We start from the raw sequence: 20349 nt of genomic DNA, 5'->3' as shown, positions 1-20349 counted from the left end.
ACGAAGAGAGAGAGAGCAGGAGAGGTTTAGGGAGAGATTAGCAGAACTCACTGACAGCAATCGTAGAGCGATAGAAATGGGGATTTGCAATAGTCTAGAATTTGGAAGGGTGCAGCAACCTCAGAGGGCTGTAGGATGGGAGGGCTTTGCAGAGATTGGGAGGGGCAATGTCATGGAGAGATTTGAAAACAAGAATGAGAATTCTAAAATTAAGGCATTGCTTAACTAGGTTCCAGTTTGGTTCAACAAACACAATGATGATAGGTAAGCAGGAGTTGGTGCGAGTTAAGGCACAGTTTTGGATAATAAAAAGTTTCCAGAAAATAGAATTTGGAAGCCAGAAGTACATGGAAATGGTCAAGTCAGTAGGCATGCATGAAGTCTTCAGCAGCAGATCAGGTCAGGCAGGCACAGAGTCGGGCAATGTTAATGAGGTGGAAGTAGGCAGTCTTAGATATGATGCAGATGTCTGATTCGAACATTTATTAGGGACAAATATGCCGCCAAGGTTGCAATCAGTCCTGTTCAGCCTCAGACAGCTGCCAGGGAGAGGTATGGAGTCAATGGCTAAGGAACAGAGTTTGTGGCAGGGGTCAAAGACAATGGTCTTTTCAATATTTATTTGGAAGAAATTTCTGCTCAACCAGTCTGACAGCTAAGCAATCTAACAACTTAGAGCCAGTGAAGGGGCCAAAAGAGGTGGTGGTGAGGCAGAGCTGGGTGTTGTCAGCATACATGTGGAAATGGACGCTGTGTTTCAGGATAATGTTGTTGAGGAGTGATTTGCAGATAGGAAGGGCCAAGGATAGATCCTTGGGCAACACCAGAGGTAACTGAGCAAAACTGGGAAAAGAAGCCATTGCAGATGATTTCCTGGCTGCAAGTGGATAAATAAGAATGGAACCACCCGAGCGCAGTCCCAACCAGCTGAGCAGAAATAGAGATGCATTGGGGGAGGATGGTGTATTCAACTGCATCAAAGGTTTCATGCGGTTTGAAAAGGAAGAGGAGGAATAATTTTCTTTTGTCACAGTCACAGAAGGTGCTGTTTATGACTTTGATACGATCTGTTTTGGTACTGTGGCAGGACCTGAAGCCTAATGGGGGGATTCAAACATGGAGTTCTGGGAAAGATGGGCATGTATTTTGGGAGGCTACAGCATTTTCAAGGACTTTGGAAAGGAAAAGGAGATTGGAGGTGGAACAAAAGTTTTCAAGGACTAAAGGGTCAAGGGTTATTTTGTTGAAAAGAGGGTGATGATAGCAGATTTGAAGGAGAAAGGGACAATACCTGTGGAGAGATAGCCAGTAACATCAGCTAACACATGGAAGTCAGGAAAGGCAATTGAGTAGTCATCAGTTTAGTGGGAATGAGGTCAAAAGGACAGGTGGTGAATCTCACAGACAAGGTAAGCTTGGAGAGGACAGGAGGGAGATAGGTAAGAAACTAGAAAAAGTTCAAGGCTAGGGCTGGGGGTATCCTAATTAAAATATGGCCCAGTGAGGGAATGTAAGTGTGGGAAGTGACAAGCAGCTGATTGGATGGTCACAACCTTAATGAAAAGAAGTACATGAGCTCCTCGCACTTATTGGTGATGAGGGCAAAGGAGACATGGCAAAGGGGTTTAAGAAGATGGTTTGCAGTAGGAAAAAGAAATTGGGACTTATCTTTACATTTCAGGATGATCCTGGAGAGCAGGACCCAGTAGTGCTTTGTGTGGTCTAACCAGGTCTGGCAGTAAATGGCAAAACCATTGTCCAACATATCCACTCAAGTCTGTGGTCCTTGGGCTTAAGGGTGTGGAGATGAGGGTTGTACTGAGTTCATGACCAGAGGGAGAGAGAGCAATGGTTTTCATGTGGGTTGGGCAGGAAAGGTGGTGAGGGCATAGTTGAGCAGATAGGTAGCTGCAGAAATGTCATGGTAAATGGAGGACCAAAGACCAACACAGTTCAGATTTTGAAAGGGTATTTGTAAGTGCATTCGGAGTGTTTTTTCCCTCCCCACAACATAATTAATTATAGCAATCGTTAGACTTCATGAGGTATCACATATTGGAAAAGGCCCCAGGCAGTCAGATGATTAGCCATTCAAAATCCTCTGTAAAGGTGTGGCACCTCCAACAGCCACAGAAGGAAGTAGGGCTGATAGGTGGAAGGAGGATGCAAGTGGGGAATTGTACAAGGAACCAATCAGAGATTGGCTTTGTCTGTGATCGATGTGATGGAGGAAGCAAGGTCACATACGATGAGAAGGTGAAGGGTGTAGCAACGAATATGGGTTGGGAAGTTATATATGGAGGGAAAGGTTAATCCACTGAATCATTGAGGTGCAAGGTGTGTGGTACTTATCAAGAAAGAAGCACATTTATTTTTATTTCTGTTTATTTTTTGAGGTGCTCAGATTATTTCAGTATCCCGGGGGCCGCAATCTAAACAAGCCTATCATTGTCAAATTAGCATGGGATTTCATCATGAAAGCATCAAATAACACAGCAGAACAAACCCGAACCAGCTCCTGTTCCATGCAATCTTGAAAAAGAATCAAAAACATTATTTAGCGACTGATGTTGGAGGTGCCACACCTTTACAGAGGATTTTGAATGGCTAATCATCTGACTGCCTGGGGCCTTTTCCAATATGTGATACCTCATGAAGTCTAACCATTGCAATAATTAATTATAAGACTTTTAGACGTTTGTGTTTTCTTTGAAATACTTGATGTACTCTTCAAAACAGTTGTGAATATTCTCAAAATATAAACACAATAATTAATTTAACAAGAGTATTTTAAAATCATAGTGGTTGAAATGTTATCTTAATTTCTTAATGTATAATATAACAAATCTAATGATAGAACTAGAACAAACAAAATAATGTAACTGTCAAAATGAATAGTAATCTTCGATTAGTAGTCCAGTTTTGGGTAGGCTCATGGAACAATTTCAAATTCACAAAAAAGTTCCAAATTGAATTTCGGGGAGTAGTTGTGAGGCATCCTTGAGGAAGTAGGTTTACACCACTTCAGCTTTACAGCTACTACTGAGCTTTGACTTTTATAAAATCGCTGGTTAGGCTTCAACAGGAGTACTGTGTCCAGTTCTGAGCACCACACTTTAGGAAGGTCGTCCAGGCGATAGAAAGGGTCCAGATGAATGACACGTCATTGTTACCAAGATGAAGTGACTTCAGTTTATGTGGAGAGATCAGGGAAGCTGAGGTTGGTCTCCTCAGAGCTCAGATGGTTGCGAGGTGATTTAATAGAGTTCTTGAAAATTATCACAGGATCACAGAATTGTTACAGTGTGGAAAGAGGCCATTCAGTCCATCGTGTCTGTACCGGCTCTCTGAGCATTTTAACTTAGTGCCAATTTCCTGTGTTTACCCCGTAATCCTACATATTGTTTCTATTTAAATAATCATCCAATACCCTCTTGAATGCCTCAGTCGAACCTGCCTCCACCACGCAGTGCATTTCACTCGCTGTGTGAAAATATTTTTTCTCACCTCGCATTTGCTTCTTTCGCAAAGCACTTTAAAACTATGCCCTCTGGTTCTCAATCTGTTTACGGGCGGGAAAACAGTTTCTCCCTATCTACTCTGTCTAGACTCCTCATGATTTTGAAAACTTTTATCAAGTCTCCACTTAGCCTTCTCCTCTCCAAGGAAAACAGTCCCAACTTCTCCAATCTTTTCTCATGTTCATGTTGTAGTTGACACTGGCTTCACTGTCTACCATCAATATACCACATAAAATGCTCTATGAGATTTGCGCGATACCCAGAATACTAATCTTTCACAGTCACTGAGGTAAAACCTGTTGCATTAGTTTGCTGATCTCCCCATTTGTTTGGATTCTTCTCCGAGTTTTCATTTGACAGCATGTCTTCATTTGGTCCTATGAGTCAAACATAATGCATTCCTCTTTTTGAAAATTGCTATAAACTCAAACGATTCCACGATCTGTTAAAAATCACCTTCTGTGATTAAATTGCTTTTCAGCATGCTCAATTCTAATTCATTGAACAGCATGTGCCTAACTTTGGCAGCATTGCTTAATGAGGGTCATTTATATATACATATTATGACTATATTGAATATTGAAGATTAAAAAATATATATAAATAGAATAGCATGATCCAACTGCTGTCTATTCTAGATAGCCCAACATGAAGTGCTATTCATTATGAACATTACCCAGTGGACTTAAGTTTAACTACTACAGCAATTCAGCTGCAACAGTTGCTGGCAATCTGGGAATGTAGATTATACTGTGCGTTTATGAGCTCTGGTTGATACAATTGGATAAGTACCAACTGGTAATTTAACCTGTGACCTTTGTGATCATTAGGGCAAGGTGATCTTCACCAGCAGTCAATAGCCTGCACTTAGATGTAGCAGATTTGAGAAAATCTGCCCCCGTTTTAGTAAATTTCTCCCTTGGCCGTGGGGAAATTATTAACATGTGTTCAGTACGCCAAGCAGGTTTCAGTGCAGCGGCAGCCATTTCCTTTGGTTACAATGGACAAAACACCAACAGCAAGCAGTGTGATTCTCTCACTTGCAAACGGTTGGCCTGTGCGATGCTGAGGTCCGGTCTCAGTAAAGACAGAATTCCACACTTGTGTAATCTTTTTTGCCATGGCTCAGAGAACACAGCTGTTGGTTGTTGGCAGAGACAATTACTACTCACATGGTAAGCATCTCACAGGGAAGGGAAACTACCGGGCAGTAGGTCAGTCAGCCCTTGGTGCTTGTGAACAGCAGTTTAAAGAATGAAGGAAGTACATTCTGGTAGCACCGTGTTGTACAAGGCTATATGCACCAGGAAGGTTCCAAGATTGGTCACAAAGTCTGTGTGCAATCAGGAAGGACGTAGGGACACCATATTTGGACTCAGTGTCCTTAGGCTGGGTAGAAGATCCAAGGTTCTCACTACTGATCCATATCCAGAAGTTGCTGTGTTTGTGCTGATACTGGGTGAAGACAAAATTGGGCTCAGTCCACTCCCAATGGAATATTTAGCCTTCTGGCAGTATCTCTCCCTACTCACATAAGACCCCTTGGTCAACGTGCCAGAAAACTGCCTATGGCCCTGGAGTCATAGCCCTGACATGAATCACCAGCTCACGGAAAGAAATAAAGAGAAAATTAGATAGAAGAACTTGCCAAAAATATCTGCTGATTTCAGCCCTGTAACTTGAAGGTTTTGCCTCTGATACCTACTTTGTCTAATGCACATCCAATTATTGCATTACTTTTAAATCACAGAGTGTGTTATTAAATTATTGTCCTGAAAGATTTGCAGTGTTATTCTCCAAGAAGATTGGAGTGTCGAACTATTAAAATTGCAAGAGGCAGCATTATATTTTTTTTAATTGAAAAGTCAAGGTAAAATGTTAAACCCCAGTGAAAAGTACCAAGGTTTGAAAGAATAAAAGAGATGAGGTAAGTCAGAATGGAGTGATTGGATGACCTTGCTAATTCAATCTAATCTTATATATATAGTGCAGACAAAAACATACCACTATTGGTGTAACCCTGGTGGAACCATCCAAAGTTTAAACCGTATTTTCAGATGGTTCCCTGCAGAAGGCAATTGTCCAGAGGTACCCTCCAAATCCAACACTGGGGAGCTTAGAGGTTACAACCCAGATCAACAAACAGTACAAACACAGTTTAACTGGGTATTTATCTTCTTAGCTAATTACGGAATCTTGTTGTGCATTCCACACCAGAAAGAACATAAAGTGCTTCTGAACATTCTAAGAGTGGGCTACATTTTTTTTTATTACATCTCTGTGAAGCACCTTTGACTTTTTTTTACTTTAAATTTGCTATATAAATGCAAGTTGTTATATATAATGCAAGCTTTTTTTTAAATATAGGGAACTGCAAGAATCAAGCCAACAGGCTAGTTTACAAATATCTGTGACTTTGTAAAATCAGTGAAACAGATGTCAAGACTTAACCTAGCAGATGTAAACCTTGAAGGCCAGGCACTGCATTTTTAAAAAAATATTTTTTTAAATTGCCACTTGTCAGATGTCAGCTCCCAAGGAATTATATATCCCAGCTAAGTAATTGTCTTTGGGAGAGTTGAGGCAAGGGAAAGCAAAGAAATAAGAGCAAAACTGGAAAAAAAAAGAAAAAGTACATATCGCCTGGAAGCAAGGCAGATGCTCTTCATTCAAATTCCCCTTTAAAAGGGTAAAAGGTAAAGCTGCATGAATGAAGTTTAGAGCCGTAAAGAGGTGCTAAACAATCGCTGTTGAGCTATGTTGCTGTTAGTAAGGTTACATGTAAAGCTCTACATCAACAACCTGTCACATTTCATTCTGATGGCAATTAAGATAAAAACAACAAACACTCACCAAAAGGGAAAGGGTTTCCATCTATTTTGACCTAGACTATCCTTGGCAATAAACACACATTGATTTTGGCAAAGTAGAGAATTGACAATTGTATTGATTGTACCTGCTGGTGCTGGAGACAGAAAATAAATGTACATACAGAAAGAATTAAAAGTAACTACTTTTGGATCTTAGAACATAGTTACCTTATTTAACTTTTCATTGAATAGAGAAATGAGTCATTTTAAAATCCATCTAGGATAGCAACTCTTTGTTGCAGCTACTCAAAAATGCCTCTATTTTATTGCATCATGGGTGCAGTTTATATATTAAGCACTGCAATCATGTATCCATAACTGCTGCAATCAGTGCACAATCAAATGAAGGAATGCAGAACAAGTATTCATCTTCCATCCATGATGTCAAAGCTTAATAGCTCCATTCAAGATTCTCCCAGTCATGTGAGATATCATGTAATCCTCCAGAAAATCAGCAACAATTAATTTAATCACATTTAATGACAAAAACACATTCAGTGTTAATATAACTTTAATACACTAACAAAACATTCAGGCATGAAACAGCAGGCAAAGCATGGTGTAAGCTAAAATTGATTAAATTTGTATTCTGGAAATGAACTATTGCCTTTGATAGTATTTATTTTGTATTTTTGACTTTATATGAGTTGTGAAGCAAAGCCCACATTATAAAATGTTATTCAGCGACTTAATCTACAAAATTTATTCAAATGCGGTATTAACAGAATGCTCAATGGGGTAAACTATGATAACAGGGTTTCATTGTACTTATGCAGATGACCTTAACAGCTCTTTCATCACACTGCTTCTCATGAATTACTAGTTCTTAACAACAGAGGGAATTAATTCTGGAGTCTACAGTTCCCTACAGAGTGCTCTGTTTATCTACTATTGCGATATTCAGGCAATCACACCAAGGAGGAATAAGGCCACAGCTAGAAATGATCAGACTAACAGGAAACCGCAGGTCGTTGATGTGCTTCTGTTGTACATTTGTAAATCAATCCGTTTTACGTGGTCAGTGAATGTGAAGCATGACCCACAAGTGCAGTGCAACAGGTTTAGAGGTTTCGCACTTCAAATGCCATAAGCACTCCGCAGATCACTGACATTTTACAAATGAATACCAGGTCACAGGGTGAAAAGATACTTGAGAATGGTGAGCAAACAAGGGACCTCAGGAAAATGGAGCATTGAGATGTCCACCAGAGAAGGAGGCTTGGCAAGGCCGTTCATTTGCTTCTCTTGTGTCTGTGAATCTTATACACTTCAGCCTATCGTGCATAAATTAAAGTCCTCCATAGTAAAATAAGGAACTGTGCCAAAGCAAGAGCAACATCTAAACATTTTAGCATGTAAAGAATTGGACTTAGAAATGGATTTTAAAAGTGGATTAAAAAGTAATGGTTCTCTTTCTGCTTAAAGGAGAATTAATATTCAGACCTTTCTGCCCATCTCACCCATACAAGAAAGTACTTTAGGTAACTCTTCACATCTACTAAGTCTATGGCATTTAAATTTTTTTTACTTAGACCATTTATAGGAATGCATACAGTTGGGCACAGGTAAAATTAGACAATTGAAATTTTGTGCCTTGGATTTATCTGGGCCAGGGAGGAGGAAAGTTGTCATAAGGTCCCTGACTACATCAAAAATTCATAGTCCTCACAATGATCTTTGTTATCGTAGCACAGCAAAGCATATGCATGCTGTATTCATTTTTATGGTACATAAGTGTTCAGTGCTGTACTAGCATATTTTTTATTCATTCTTGGGATTTGGCATTACCAGCAAGGCCAGTATTTATTTCCCATCCCTAGTAATCAGTTCGTACCATTGGGTAGCTTACTTCAGACACGTAAGAGGGTAGTTAAAACCAATATAGATTACACCAGGTAAGAACATCAGGTTTTGCCGCTTAAAAAGGATATTAGTGAACCCACTGGATTTTATAACAATTCAACAGCTTCATGGTAGCTTTTACTTGTGCCAGCTTTTTATTTCCAGATTTAAAAATAAAAATGAATTTAAGTCTCAAACTATTTTAAACACATGTTCTCTGGATTATTAGTCCAGCCCTCAGGATGACGAGTCTAATAACAGAAAGACTTTCTGCCTGGATTTTCATATTTAAGGTGGGAATTGCTTGTGAAGCCATTTCCTGATCCCACCTCCTGCCCGGCATTGCCTGCCCACAGTATTTTCATTGAGTAGTGGCAGGGGCAGGCTGGAGTCAGGGATGCCTTCTCCGGAAGCAGGCCCAAAGTGCAAATGGAGGCAGGCGGATGCCAAGACAGACAGCTAAGAAGGCCTGCTTCAGTTCCTGCAAACAGTGCCCAGGTCAGGCCCCCTACGACTTCAAAACCCCCAACCCCACATACTGCCTCTATACCTCCCATACCTTCTCTATACCTATAATAAATATGTCATACAGATCATATCTCCTGCATCCTTCCCATGCACACTCACCCACACCCCCTCATGCAGAATGTACAAAGCTCTTCAGTCCTATTATAACATCGGGAAGTCTTTGAGATGCTAAATGAAGCTGTCAAAATAAACCAAGTCATTCAAAAACCACTTCAAAAAAACTCTTAGTTCCCTTGGAGAATAATATAATTCTAGAAAATGGTGGTGCCAACAACCCCTGCTGAGCTGAATCCATTATTGGGATTTGGAACTCAGCCAGGCATTTATAATGGGTTTCCAATACACAGTTGTAGAACAAAAACTCGAGAGCTGAATATATTAAAATTTTTGAAGTAGTTCTGTTCCACTGCTTCAAAGGCTAAACAGATGGCTGGATTGTCAATCATGGAGATCAGCCATCTTTTCATCTATTTCAAAGGCTCAACAGATGGTTGGGCTGTCAATCAAAAAATAGATTAACTCACAGGGGAAAATTGATACGTTAAAATCTGAATCTCAACACTGCTGAATGCAGAAGAACACTTTATCCACTCGATAAAGTTCTCTAATGCATCTGAACACTTTCACAACCCTGGTCAGTTTAATGGCCATATACCTTTTCTAAACAAAGCCCTTTCCTTAATCACTGTATTACAAACGTACTTAACTTATCATATAGCAATACATTATATGTGAAGTTGTTAATGCCTTTTGAATTTACCTGTCATTCCAGACTAGGTTTCCCCATGGTTCACAACTTCTCTTGGGTACCGTGAACCATGTTGCCTATCTAACTGGACCAGTTTCCATGGAAATAGTGGGGATCTAAAATGCTCCCCCTACCAACCCCCCACCCCACACCCCATAGAGTAGGCAAGGGCAGGATTGCTGTGTGCAGGCTCGCTCCTAACACCCTTATCCCAAGAAAATCCAGCCCCATGTCCTTGCACTTCAATGCTAAATACAAGACGTAGGGTTGGGGTTAAGTTGAATTAATATTATGTACATTAAAGGTGGTAGGCAAAGAAACAAAAGTGCTCAGATATCTGACACCAAGCCAATGTATGCGTTTGACCCAATAAGTGCAATCTGTCACCTAGAATACGTAAGGTGGCTGGAGAAGATGTTATGAGGTTGGGTCTGTTTCAGATTGCCTAAAGAGAACAGGCAGGAAAAAAACAATCTAAAGCTTGGTCTCCATCTGTACGGCACTCAGACCCTAATTGTTTCCATACCACTTAGCACTTCCAAATTCGGGGAAAGTGTTCAGAGTTGATGGTGAAGATGGTGCCTGTCGTCTGCTTCTCTTGTGCCCTTTATGGCTGCCACAGTACTACCCGAGCCAATAATTATTTAATTAAGATACAGGAACCTCCCCTCCCCCTCATCCGCCATCACCACCTGCCCCAGCCCCCACTGCCCACACAGTGTGGAATTGAAGAGCGTTAGGCAGCAGGTGCAGTTAAAATCTAAGGTAGGAGGGAGCCTTTTTTTCAGATGATATCAGAGCCTGCAGCAAGTGCGGCAGGCTCCTTGTGCCTAAGCACATACTGTGAGCATTTCTCTCAGTGGAATCCAATTGTGGCAGTAAAATAGCTGTAGGGGTCAACAGGTCAAAGACCCACCATACATGAACCATTCCTCGGGGTCTACAACTGTCTGAGCTATGCAGCAATCCGGGAAGTATAAATCAGAGAAGCCTCCAAATGTGAAATACAAGCAAACCATTTAACCTCTCATCAGGTTAAAAAACGGCCAACTGAACTGCTCAGCATAAATCAAAATTCTCAGGCTGATTTTATTCCTGCGGGAATGGGGTGGCATGGGAGTTCAAAATGGTGGCTAGACACTTACCACTGGTCTCTGACGCCCTTACACCTGCCAGCATTTTAACTGCTGGGTTTTCAATACCATCGGGGGCATCAGCCACAAGCAGGTAGGGCGGGGAGAGCAGGGTGGGGGATGGCGGTGGCGGCGTAGTTAATATTTAAAATTAGAAGCCTCATGACATCATTCAAAAGTAAAATTCCTTTTAGTTAAAGATGGAAGAATGGCATTTTTTTCAGCAATTAACAACTAAAATCACAGGAACCTGCAGCAATGCAATTTCACTAGCAGAGAAAAAACAGCCCCGTCATTTATTATTATAGAGATGCTACAGAAGTGAATATAACTGGAGGTTGTATATGTTAATTGTATAAACTAAGATTAAGTTTATATAGGTGGAGCTGATTACTTATCGGATAAATACTTGTGCACATATAAAGAGACACTTATTGACACTGGTAGTGGATTGTAGATTTAGGAGCTATACATTTGTAATGTTTCACCATGCAAATAAATCTAAAACTGAGTAAAGATTGACTTCTGGTCTCCTCCTTCACCAACTGGCTGTAAAATTAACAGTATATTATTGTAATCCACACTGCTTTTACATTTTCCCAACCATTAACACCATTGTTAAAGCATTGTTTTTCAATAAATAAATGTTATCAAAAAAAATTGGAACATAATTGCAGAACAAGATTAAGGCACTGAAAGCAAAATAATTATTTTGCTTTCTTTCTATTTCTTTCACACCATCATGTACGAAACCCTCTTTATAGTTCATATTACATTATAAAGCCAATGTAATGCAAATTAAGTCTGTCGTTGCTATTATTGAAGCTTTGTTTTAAAAGGTTTTGTTCCTGTCAATTATCACAAGTTTTGAGAGTTAAACTGTGTAAAATGCTGGAGGAATTACATAATGCTTATGCAACTAGTTGCCCTATGTTAAGGTTTAAAAGGAAGGGACATTAAACATATGCATGGTTTATACAATGCATCAAGAGAAGCTGACCCTGACTGGATGCTTAGGCCTTCTTACAATAATGAAGACCACCATGAGATCGGGGTGATAATGGAAAAGGTAGTGGGACAAACACAGGGCTACCTTGCTTGCAAAAGGAAGAGAGAGTCTGAAGCTGGATAGGAAAAGTAAGACCATCCACTCATCTGCCTGCACAAAGTCCTGTGGGCAAACAATGGATTTTGGAGCAGGTCCAAATATTGCACAGATCTAAAAACGTGTTATTAGGTACATTTCCAAATCAATAAGACTTAATAAAATGTGAATGACCTTGCATAACTGTTTGATAACCGTGGAACTCTTAGGAGGAAGACTGGATGCTTTGACGAAACCAGAAACAGTGACAGAGGTCACTGATGGCACAACATGATCTGGACACAGAAGGGCTCAGATTGGGGGACCACAGGGTTCAAAGGCTGTCAAAGTGAAAAGAGAATCACAAACACTGTTATTACCTTCTATGGGATTGACAGCTACTGGAAGGTTTCTCCAGTCCAGGCTCCACGATGGACAAGGGTGTGATGTGAACTTTGCTGAAATCCCGTGCTCCTGTTTTTAGACAAGAAACATTTATTAGTTCTTTTATAATATATAATTTTCAACATTAGTACCTTGCAAAGATCACTGCACGTTTTACAAGACAACTGGATGATATTTGAAACAGAAGAAAATTAATTTTGAATTACTATAATGTACAGCCAACACAGATGTGATAGGCTAAAGATCTCCTTTTGTGCTTTAAACCTCCATGGTTCTAATTAATACAGCTGGAAATTGACTGAACTTACTCAACAGATGAGGTGAACGGAGGCCCGTAATCAGCAATGATTAGGATTCTGAAATAAGACCATTTAGTTGTCTAACTAGAGCACATGCCTAGATCATCTACTTCATCTAAATGGGGCATATTTTCCCCCAAAGAAAGAACTGTCATTTATATGGTGCCTCTCACAGTCTCAGTGAATCCTAAAATGCTTTACAGCCAATGGAGTACTTCTTGCAATGTAGTTACTGTAAGAAATGTCCCACAAACAGCAGTGAGATAAAAGACTGATAATCTATTTGTGTGAAAACAAAAACAGAAATACCTGGAAAAACTCAGCAGGTCTGGCAGCATCAGCGGAGAAGAACAAAGTTGACGTTTCGAGTCCTCATGACCCTTCAACAGAACTAAGTAAAAATAGCAGAGGGGTGAAATATAAGCTGGTTTAAGGTGGGGGGATGGGGGGGAGAAGTGGGAGGGGTGGTTGTAGGGACAAGCAAGCAGTGATAGGAGCAGATAACCAAAAGATGTCACAGACAAAAGAACAAAGAGGTGTTGGAGATGGAGATAAGACTAAAAGGTATAGATTTGAAAATAATGGAAATAGGTGGGAAAAGAAATCTATACCTTTTATGCCCTTTTAGTCTTATTTCACCCCACCCCCACCAGAACTATCTGTACATTGCGTGTCCTGCTATCCATTCTTAATTAGCACATTCTTTTAGATAATATCACCACCTTCAACACCTCTTTGCTCTTTTGTCTGTGACATCTTTTGGTTATCTGCTCCTATCACTGCTTGCTTGTCCCAACAACCCTGCACCCACCCCCCCTCCCGCCACCCCAAACCAGCTTATATTTCACCCCTTTCCTATTTCTACTTAGTTCTGTTGAAGGGTCATGAGGACTCGAAACATCAACTTTGTCCTTCTCCGCTGATGCTGCCAGACCTGCTGAGTTTTTCCAGGTATCTCTGTTTTTGTTTTGGATTTCCAGCATCCGCAGTTTTTTGTTTTTATCTATTTGAGTGAAGGTTGGTTGAAGAATAAACATTGGGTCAGGACACCAAGCAAACTCTCCTGAATTATTCTTGAAAGGTACAAGGGGATCCTTTACATCCACCTGAGAGGAATGATGGAATTTTGTTTTAACATCTTTCCAAAATACTTCTGATAATGAGCACTCTCTCAGCACTGCACTGAAACTACAGCCTAGGTTATTTATTCAAGTCCTGCAGTGGGGCTTGAACCCATGACCTGGGACTCAGAGTGCTACCGCTTAGCCAAGGTTGCCAATCAAAAAGCAAACTTAATACAGATTGTCCGATGGAGAGTTCACACCAAACCTTTCGTTAACCAGAGGCATTAAGGGATATGGGGTAAAGGTGGGTGTATGGAGTTAGACCACAGATCAACCATGATCTCATTGAATGGCGCAACAGATTCAAGGGCTAAATGTTCTACTCCTATTCCTAGAAAGCCTCAACCTATTTAGGTCAATTTTTATTATGACAGAGGGAGTAAAATACCAGAGTAGTTTTTACCTTAATTTATGCCAGGAGTTTTTATTTCTCCTTTCCCCAAGTCATTTCAGACAAACCAAGAGAAGAATATCTAATGCAGCATAAGGGAAAATGACTGATCATCGATGCATTTCTTGCTAAGTCCCACAATTTTTACCTGACAATGCCATTTCTCCTATCTGTCTGTCTGCTCGCCAACATTTTAATTTTAATCAACAATTTATTCTAAAGTGATGATGTTCTGCTTCTCTCCATCCAGTTATCAGCAAAGAAAGATTTCAGCTGACACAGTAATCAGTTGGACTTCAAGTCAGGGCTACTGATGCTGTTTAAAATTAGAGTGTTAACTAAAGTAACCAGAGTGCATGGAATACAGCGGGAAGCACATTGATACAAGACCAGCTGGTACTGTGACAGCTCATTTTACAGATTCAACACAGTGTGTTGGTCATTCACCAACACTTTCATTCAGGCTCTAATTTTAAACACGTTAGCTGAGTAGAAATAACTCTAGCATGGGATATAGTATGCTGTCAGCATGATTTGGAGGGTGGGGGGGGGCTGCTGGTCAGGAGGGGGAGGAATATCAGGATTGGGAAACTATGGTTCAATGATAGGAAATTGCTGCACTACCACCCTGTAGGAGAAATTCTTGAATGATGCTGCTAATTACTTGAATATTTAATCTGAACTGCTTGACATTGGGGGAACCTGCTGTACTTTTATCAGCAGTTTAAGGGTTAAAATGGAAAATATTCAGCAGAGTTAAAGTCTTCTTTCAAGGGCTTGGGGTGTTCACGAACTCTTAAGCGTGAGAGACATCAGCTTGAGAGAACTGGAAAACAGTGAGGTGTGGAAAGAGCTAACATTGTACTTCAAGTGACATCGAAATACAGGTTAGTCATTGCCAGATGCGGAATATTTGAAAAGATAAAAAAAATCAAAATATCTGACGCAGGAATGAAAAAATCTTGTTGATGCACAACTGAAAACCACTAGCAATTCAAAAGCACAGTGCTTTATCTTAAATACCTTTTTTTGCCTTTGTAACTTGTTTCTGATAATCACCACTGAAAAACATCTTTAGAATTGCTGTGCATTTTAATCATCGAGACTATATATCACCCAACATTAATGACACTCTCAGGATTCAAGGCATGCTCAGATATTCATTGAAATGGTAACTGAAAGTCTACCAATTTGTAAGATAGTTTTGATCTAATTTGTCAGATGTTTCAGATTCCTGGAAAGAACTGTTGACTGTTAAACGATGATATTGTCTGACATTGTACTTTTTCCTTTATTGGAGCTAGCTTAAATCTGAGCATTGTGTTTCTAAATTTCTTTGAACTGGGGGGTGAACACCTTCCACTTGTGGATCTACACTGCTGTTCTTCCCTGAACCAGGTCAAAGAGTACATTTTGATCTGTGCACCAACGTATGGGGACAAATTTGATACATCTTGCTCACCTTGCAGACAAGAATGCACTTTCTCTCTCCCTCCACTGCATCCTTATCTTTCTCTATTTTAACCACTAAGACTATTTCTGTTGAGTTTTTCTTTCTTGTTCCTGCCCAGCTACAGTTAGCATCCAACACACTCTTCCACCTCACTCTGTCCTCAAACTCATTTCTTACCAGGAACTCAAAACTCTGAATCTCCAACCTTCTCTTCACTTCCCTCCGAAAACCTACAGGCTTTTAAAACCCAAGTTTTGTGGGAGTTAAATACAAATTAATTATTGATGTATCTGCTTTTCCTCTTGCCCACAAATTACTGTGTCCATGGTTCCACCCTTGGCCCCCATCTGTTCATTGTTTATGAGCTGCCCTTGAACATCATCATCCACAAGGACAAGGTTGGTTTCCACATGGATATCGATGTTATCCAACTCTACACATCCACCAAAGTGGAATTAATGTAACAGTAAATGGAACACATTGACTGTAAGACCATTTGGTTACTGCAACAGCTGATCTTGCAGACTCAACATACTGGCTGCAGCACTCTCAATAACAAAGCTGTTGCTACACTATCAAATCGTCTAGCTGACGTGAAGCCCCTGAGTTAAAATTTCCTCCAGCTGAATGTTGGCAAAACCATCATCTTTGTCTCTGGCTCAACATGTTGGCAGCTCTTGCTACATAACCTTGCCCAGGCATCCATTCAGGTTGTATGTGGTAGTATGCAACCGCTAGACCCCAAAGTTGAGCTTTTAACTTCACTTGTGCAGCGCTGAGAGAGTCTTTTGCCACCTGGAGAACTTTGCCACTTACACACGTACTTCTCCACCATTGCTACTGAAATCCAAATCCATGCCTTCGTCATCTTGAAGATTGATTTCCCAAACCTCCTCCTCATAGGCCTTCCTGCCTCCAAACATCAACTTCACAGAATTCAGCTAACCCAGAGCCCTGTTGTCCAAGCCCACCCCCACACAAAGTCCTGCACAACCTATATCCATGTCCTTGTCAAGCTTCATTGTTTCTCTGAACCAATCTCAAAATCCCTATCCTCATTTACAAATTCCTGCAGAGTCTCACTTCTCTCTATCTAGGCAATACTATCCTAACAGCCTGTATCTTCTAACTCTGGTTTATGGCCTGTTCTCCTTTTGCTCCACTATTCCACCAACAAATAGACCTGATCCATTGAATTATATCCCGAAACCATCTCAATGCTTCCTTGTCTTTTCAATAACCCACCTCTTCATATAGCACTCCTGTGAAGAAAACACTCTAGCGTGCTGCAACTAAAAAAATTAAATTCTAAAACAGAAAATATTGCAGCCTCCGCCACTGAAGAATATCATTTGTGACTTGAGTCTCAAATCATTCCAATGTTCTATGTTGAGTCTGTATCAATGTCAGTCAGTGAAAAGTAACTTGCAACCACCTAGTGCTCAGTTGTCAGACTGATCGTAAAAGAATTTTTTCACACAGAGCAAGTTTACAAGGTAATAAATACTGTAATGCTTTCTGTCTCTGTGTACAAAATGCAACATGGGGCAAGGATACGCTAAAACCATAAAAATATTGATTTACTTCTAATTTGTTCATGGTGGGCCTTGGGCCACCTCGGAAATGCAGGTCTGTGGTTTCAGCCTTCTCATTCTCGGGGTCACAGGAGCTTGGAATCAGCACGGCAGCAGAAGACAAAGGAGCAGGGAGGCTGAGGAGATGAATGCCACAGCTTGCAGCCGCCTTCTTCACACCAGATACTTCCTGAACATGTTGGTACCAGCGGGCTAACATGGGCAAGGCTTTCAGCATCTCGCCTCGACAATCCCCAAGAGAAACCTGATAGGGAAAAAATTCAGAACAAAAATATATGAGTTCGCCCATAAATCAAAATGTCCTCTCAAAAATATCACGTGACTTTTTTCTTTGTAAGGAGCTCTCTCATGCATATAGTGATGGTGCCATACTGGGGACCTGCTTTCCTTAACAACCGTGATGTAAACTACCCTTCTGCAATCAAGAAATATTCAGGTCCTATTTCCGACACCGTTGGATTTACACAGAGCAATATGTGGTTGCTAAAGTGTGAAACCTAAAACCAAGGCAAAAGACCCTCTCATAACTGACCCTGAAATCCTCACCACTGAGCCAGATTTTAACTCGCTTCCTCTTCGATCAATAGCGAGATGCTTGTTAAACACAAAGTAGGTAACAAAATCTTCTAGCAGACACAACATTTATCTGATGTGGCTGGAGAAGAACACTCCAAACTACTCACCGACAAGACATCTATTGTCTAACATCTCATGTCTAAATTGCATGATGGTGTCTTGAGAAGCATTTCAGCTATCAATCCCTCAAATTGTTGCTCATTCTGTAACTGATTCTTTGCCATTATTAGACATTCAAGAGCAAAATATTAAACTAAAGCTTTTACAAACTGACTCCTTGCCCTCTGATTCATGGTATCAGGTCATCACCAGCTTCAACAATTTTTTAAGCTGTTGTCCCTTTTGCATCTGTTATTAATCTCACATGAGCTAAACCTGTGAAATCAGTATACTGTTTAAAGTGTGAAAAAAAGCTTGAATTTATTTAGCATCACTCACATCCTCAGAACATCCAAGTCCACAAAGAATCACTTGTACTAGCACTCTCATCTCTGAGTCAGAAGGTCATGGTTTCAAGCCCAGCTCAAGCACATTATCCAAGCTGCACTGCAGTGCAATACTTGGGGAGTGCTGCATTTTTGGCAGCTTGTGGGATTTTGCAGTGTGCAGCTTGACTGCCGTGTTTCCCTGCATTAAAGCGGCGACAATTTAAAAGTATTTGATGGAATGTAAGGTGCTTGGGATATCAAAAGGTCGTGAAGGTGATCTCCTTCACAAAGCCCTTTACAGCAAAGGAATGTAGTCACTGTGCTAATATAGACAATGTCAAAGCCAATTTACACACAGCAAGGTTGTAGAAACAGCAACAAGGTGAATGACTGTATAATCTGTATTTGATAGTGTTAATTAAGGAATAAATATTGGCCAGGACACCATAAGTCCCTTGGATATGAAATGCTCTATGCAAGTGCAAACTATTTCTTCTTTCTTTCTATCCAACAAATGGCAGGCAATTAAAATGATTTATAAAGTATGTCTACTTATATAAACCTTTGAAAAATAACAGCTTGCATTTTTAAGGTAATGAAACAAAATTTGACAATGGGCCAGATAAGATCATATTAGGTCAGCTGGCCAAATGTTTCAACAGAGAGGTAGATTTTAAGGAGCATCTTAAATGAAGAGAGAGAGAGTTAGAGAGGCGGAGGGATATAGAGAGGCAGGTTAGGGAGTCGGGCAGCCAAAGGGACAACCACCAATGATGGAGTGACTATAATTAGGAATGCTGATGAGGCCAGAATTGGCAGAACACAGAGCTCTAGGGTAGGATTTAAAGAGCTTACAAAGGTGTGGAGGGATAAGCCCATGGAAGGACTTGAAAACAGGGACAAGAATTTTAAAATAGAAGTGCTGCTTGACCCAGAGCCAACGTAGGTCAGGATAGATGGGTGAGTGGGACTTGGTGCAAGTTTGGACAAGGGCAGCAGAGTTTTGAATGACCTCAAGTTTTGGAGGGCAGAGGGTAGGAGCCCAATTAGGAATGCATTGAAATAATCAAGTCTCAAGGTGCCAAAGAAATGGACAAGAGTTTCAGCAGCAGATAAGCTGAGGCAAGGGCAGAGTCAGATGATCTTATGGACGTGGAAATATACAGTTTTGGTGATGATGCCATTGTGTGGCTAGAAGTCTATGGTAACACCAAGGTTTTAAACATTCAGGTTCAGCATCAGATAGTCACTAGGAAGAGGAATGGAGTTGGTAACAAAGGAACGGAATTGATGACGAGGACCAAAAGCAATGGCCTCTGACTCATAATTAAATACAACTAAAAAATAAAGAACACTGAATAACTTCACTTTCACATTGTTAATGAAGTAGCTCAGGGGCATAGGTATGACTGTGCAACCTGTAACTTTAAGTGTTCGAACGCACTTGAATCTTTTTTACTTATGCTATGCAGCTGGGTCACTGTCCATGAGAAAATCCACTATCTAACTTCTAAGCTTAACACAATGAAAAAGGCTTATATCATCAGTTTTAAAGGAATGGATTTAAGAATCACCAGAAGAGTACAGTGCTGTTAGCAGATTGTGAAATCCTCAGAGACCAATATATTCAGCTTATACAGCACAGAAAAATAGTTAGTATGAGATATCCAACAGAGATACATCACATCCATAGCAGGTGCAATAAAATAGTCTCCTAATACCACAGACTGTATACAGTAAGTTTCCCTAAAAGGATCATCAAATTATTCTACACATTCCTTCTTATTTTCCACTATTTGTCTGCATGACAGCTGCAATTTTTTGTCCAGTCCTCAACCACAACCAAAGGCCACGTAGTCACAAAAAATATCTTTTTACACATTTACTAAAGATCTATTGCAAGCCCTTTAAGGAAATGCTAACCTTTAACTTTTACTCCAAATGATTTTCACTTAAATAATTGAGCTTTATCTTTGTATCATTTTGCTGAAATATTATTACCTGTGCCAGCCCATGATCAGAGAGTTTTCAATAGAGACTTAAGTGTGCGTGAAGTCTCAGCTGGTTCAGAATTCAGAAAAGCTGCAGTATGATTAAAGGATGGCTAACTGAGTCTAGCACTGCACAGAAATGAGTTGCCCTTGCACAATAAGATGAGGTTGATTCATTTTGTCCGGCTTCCACAGCATAATGCATTGTGGTGTTTGGGAGCACTACACAGATCGGGAGAGTTCAGATGCCAGTCAACAGCAGCAATGGAAGGCCAACCAATGCCACATCTGAGACATAATGTTCACTTTGAAGGATTGACCTTTGGAGACCAAAAAGCTGGACATCCAGGGGTTTGATCTA

General features: G+C 40.4%; 1 protein-coding gene across 5 annotated transcripts in view; it reads right to left on the bottom strand.

Moving 5' to 3' along the window:
* Positions 1-20349, bottom strand: part of gstcd (glutathione S-transferase, C-terminal domain containing) — a 165250-nt gene that overhangs the window by 125657 nt on the left and 19244 nt on the right. For all 5 annotated transcript variants that reach the window (XM_041184177.1, XM_041184214.1, XM_041184185.1 and 2 more), the window contains 2 exons: positions 16983-17237; positions 12107-12200 (listed from right to left, as the gene is read on the bottom strand). In XM_041184177.1, the coding sequence (XP_041040111.1) occupies positions 12107-12200; positions 16983-17237 (349 nt within the window). The remainder of the gene's footprint in view (positions 1-12106; positions 12201-16982; positions 17238-20349) is intronic.

Source organism: Carcharodon carcharias, chromosome 1 (genome assembly GCF_017639515.1).
Source record: "Carcharodon carcharias isolate sCarCar2 chromosome 1, sCarCar2.pri, whole genome shotgun sequence".
Taxonomy (NCBI): Eukaryota; Metazoa; Chordata; class Chondrichthyes; order Lamniformes; family Lamnidae; genus Carcharodon; species Carcharodon carcharias.
Note: the sequence above shows the minus strand (reverse complement) of the source record. Positions and strands in the feature narration are given on the sequence as shown.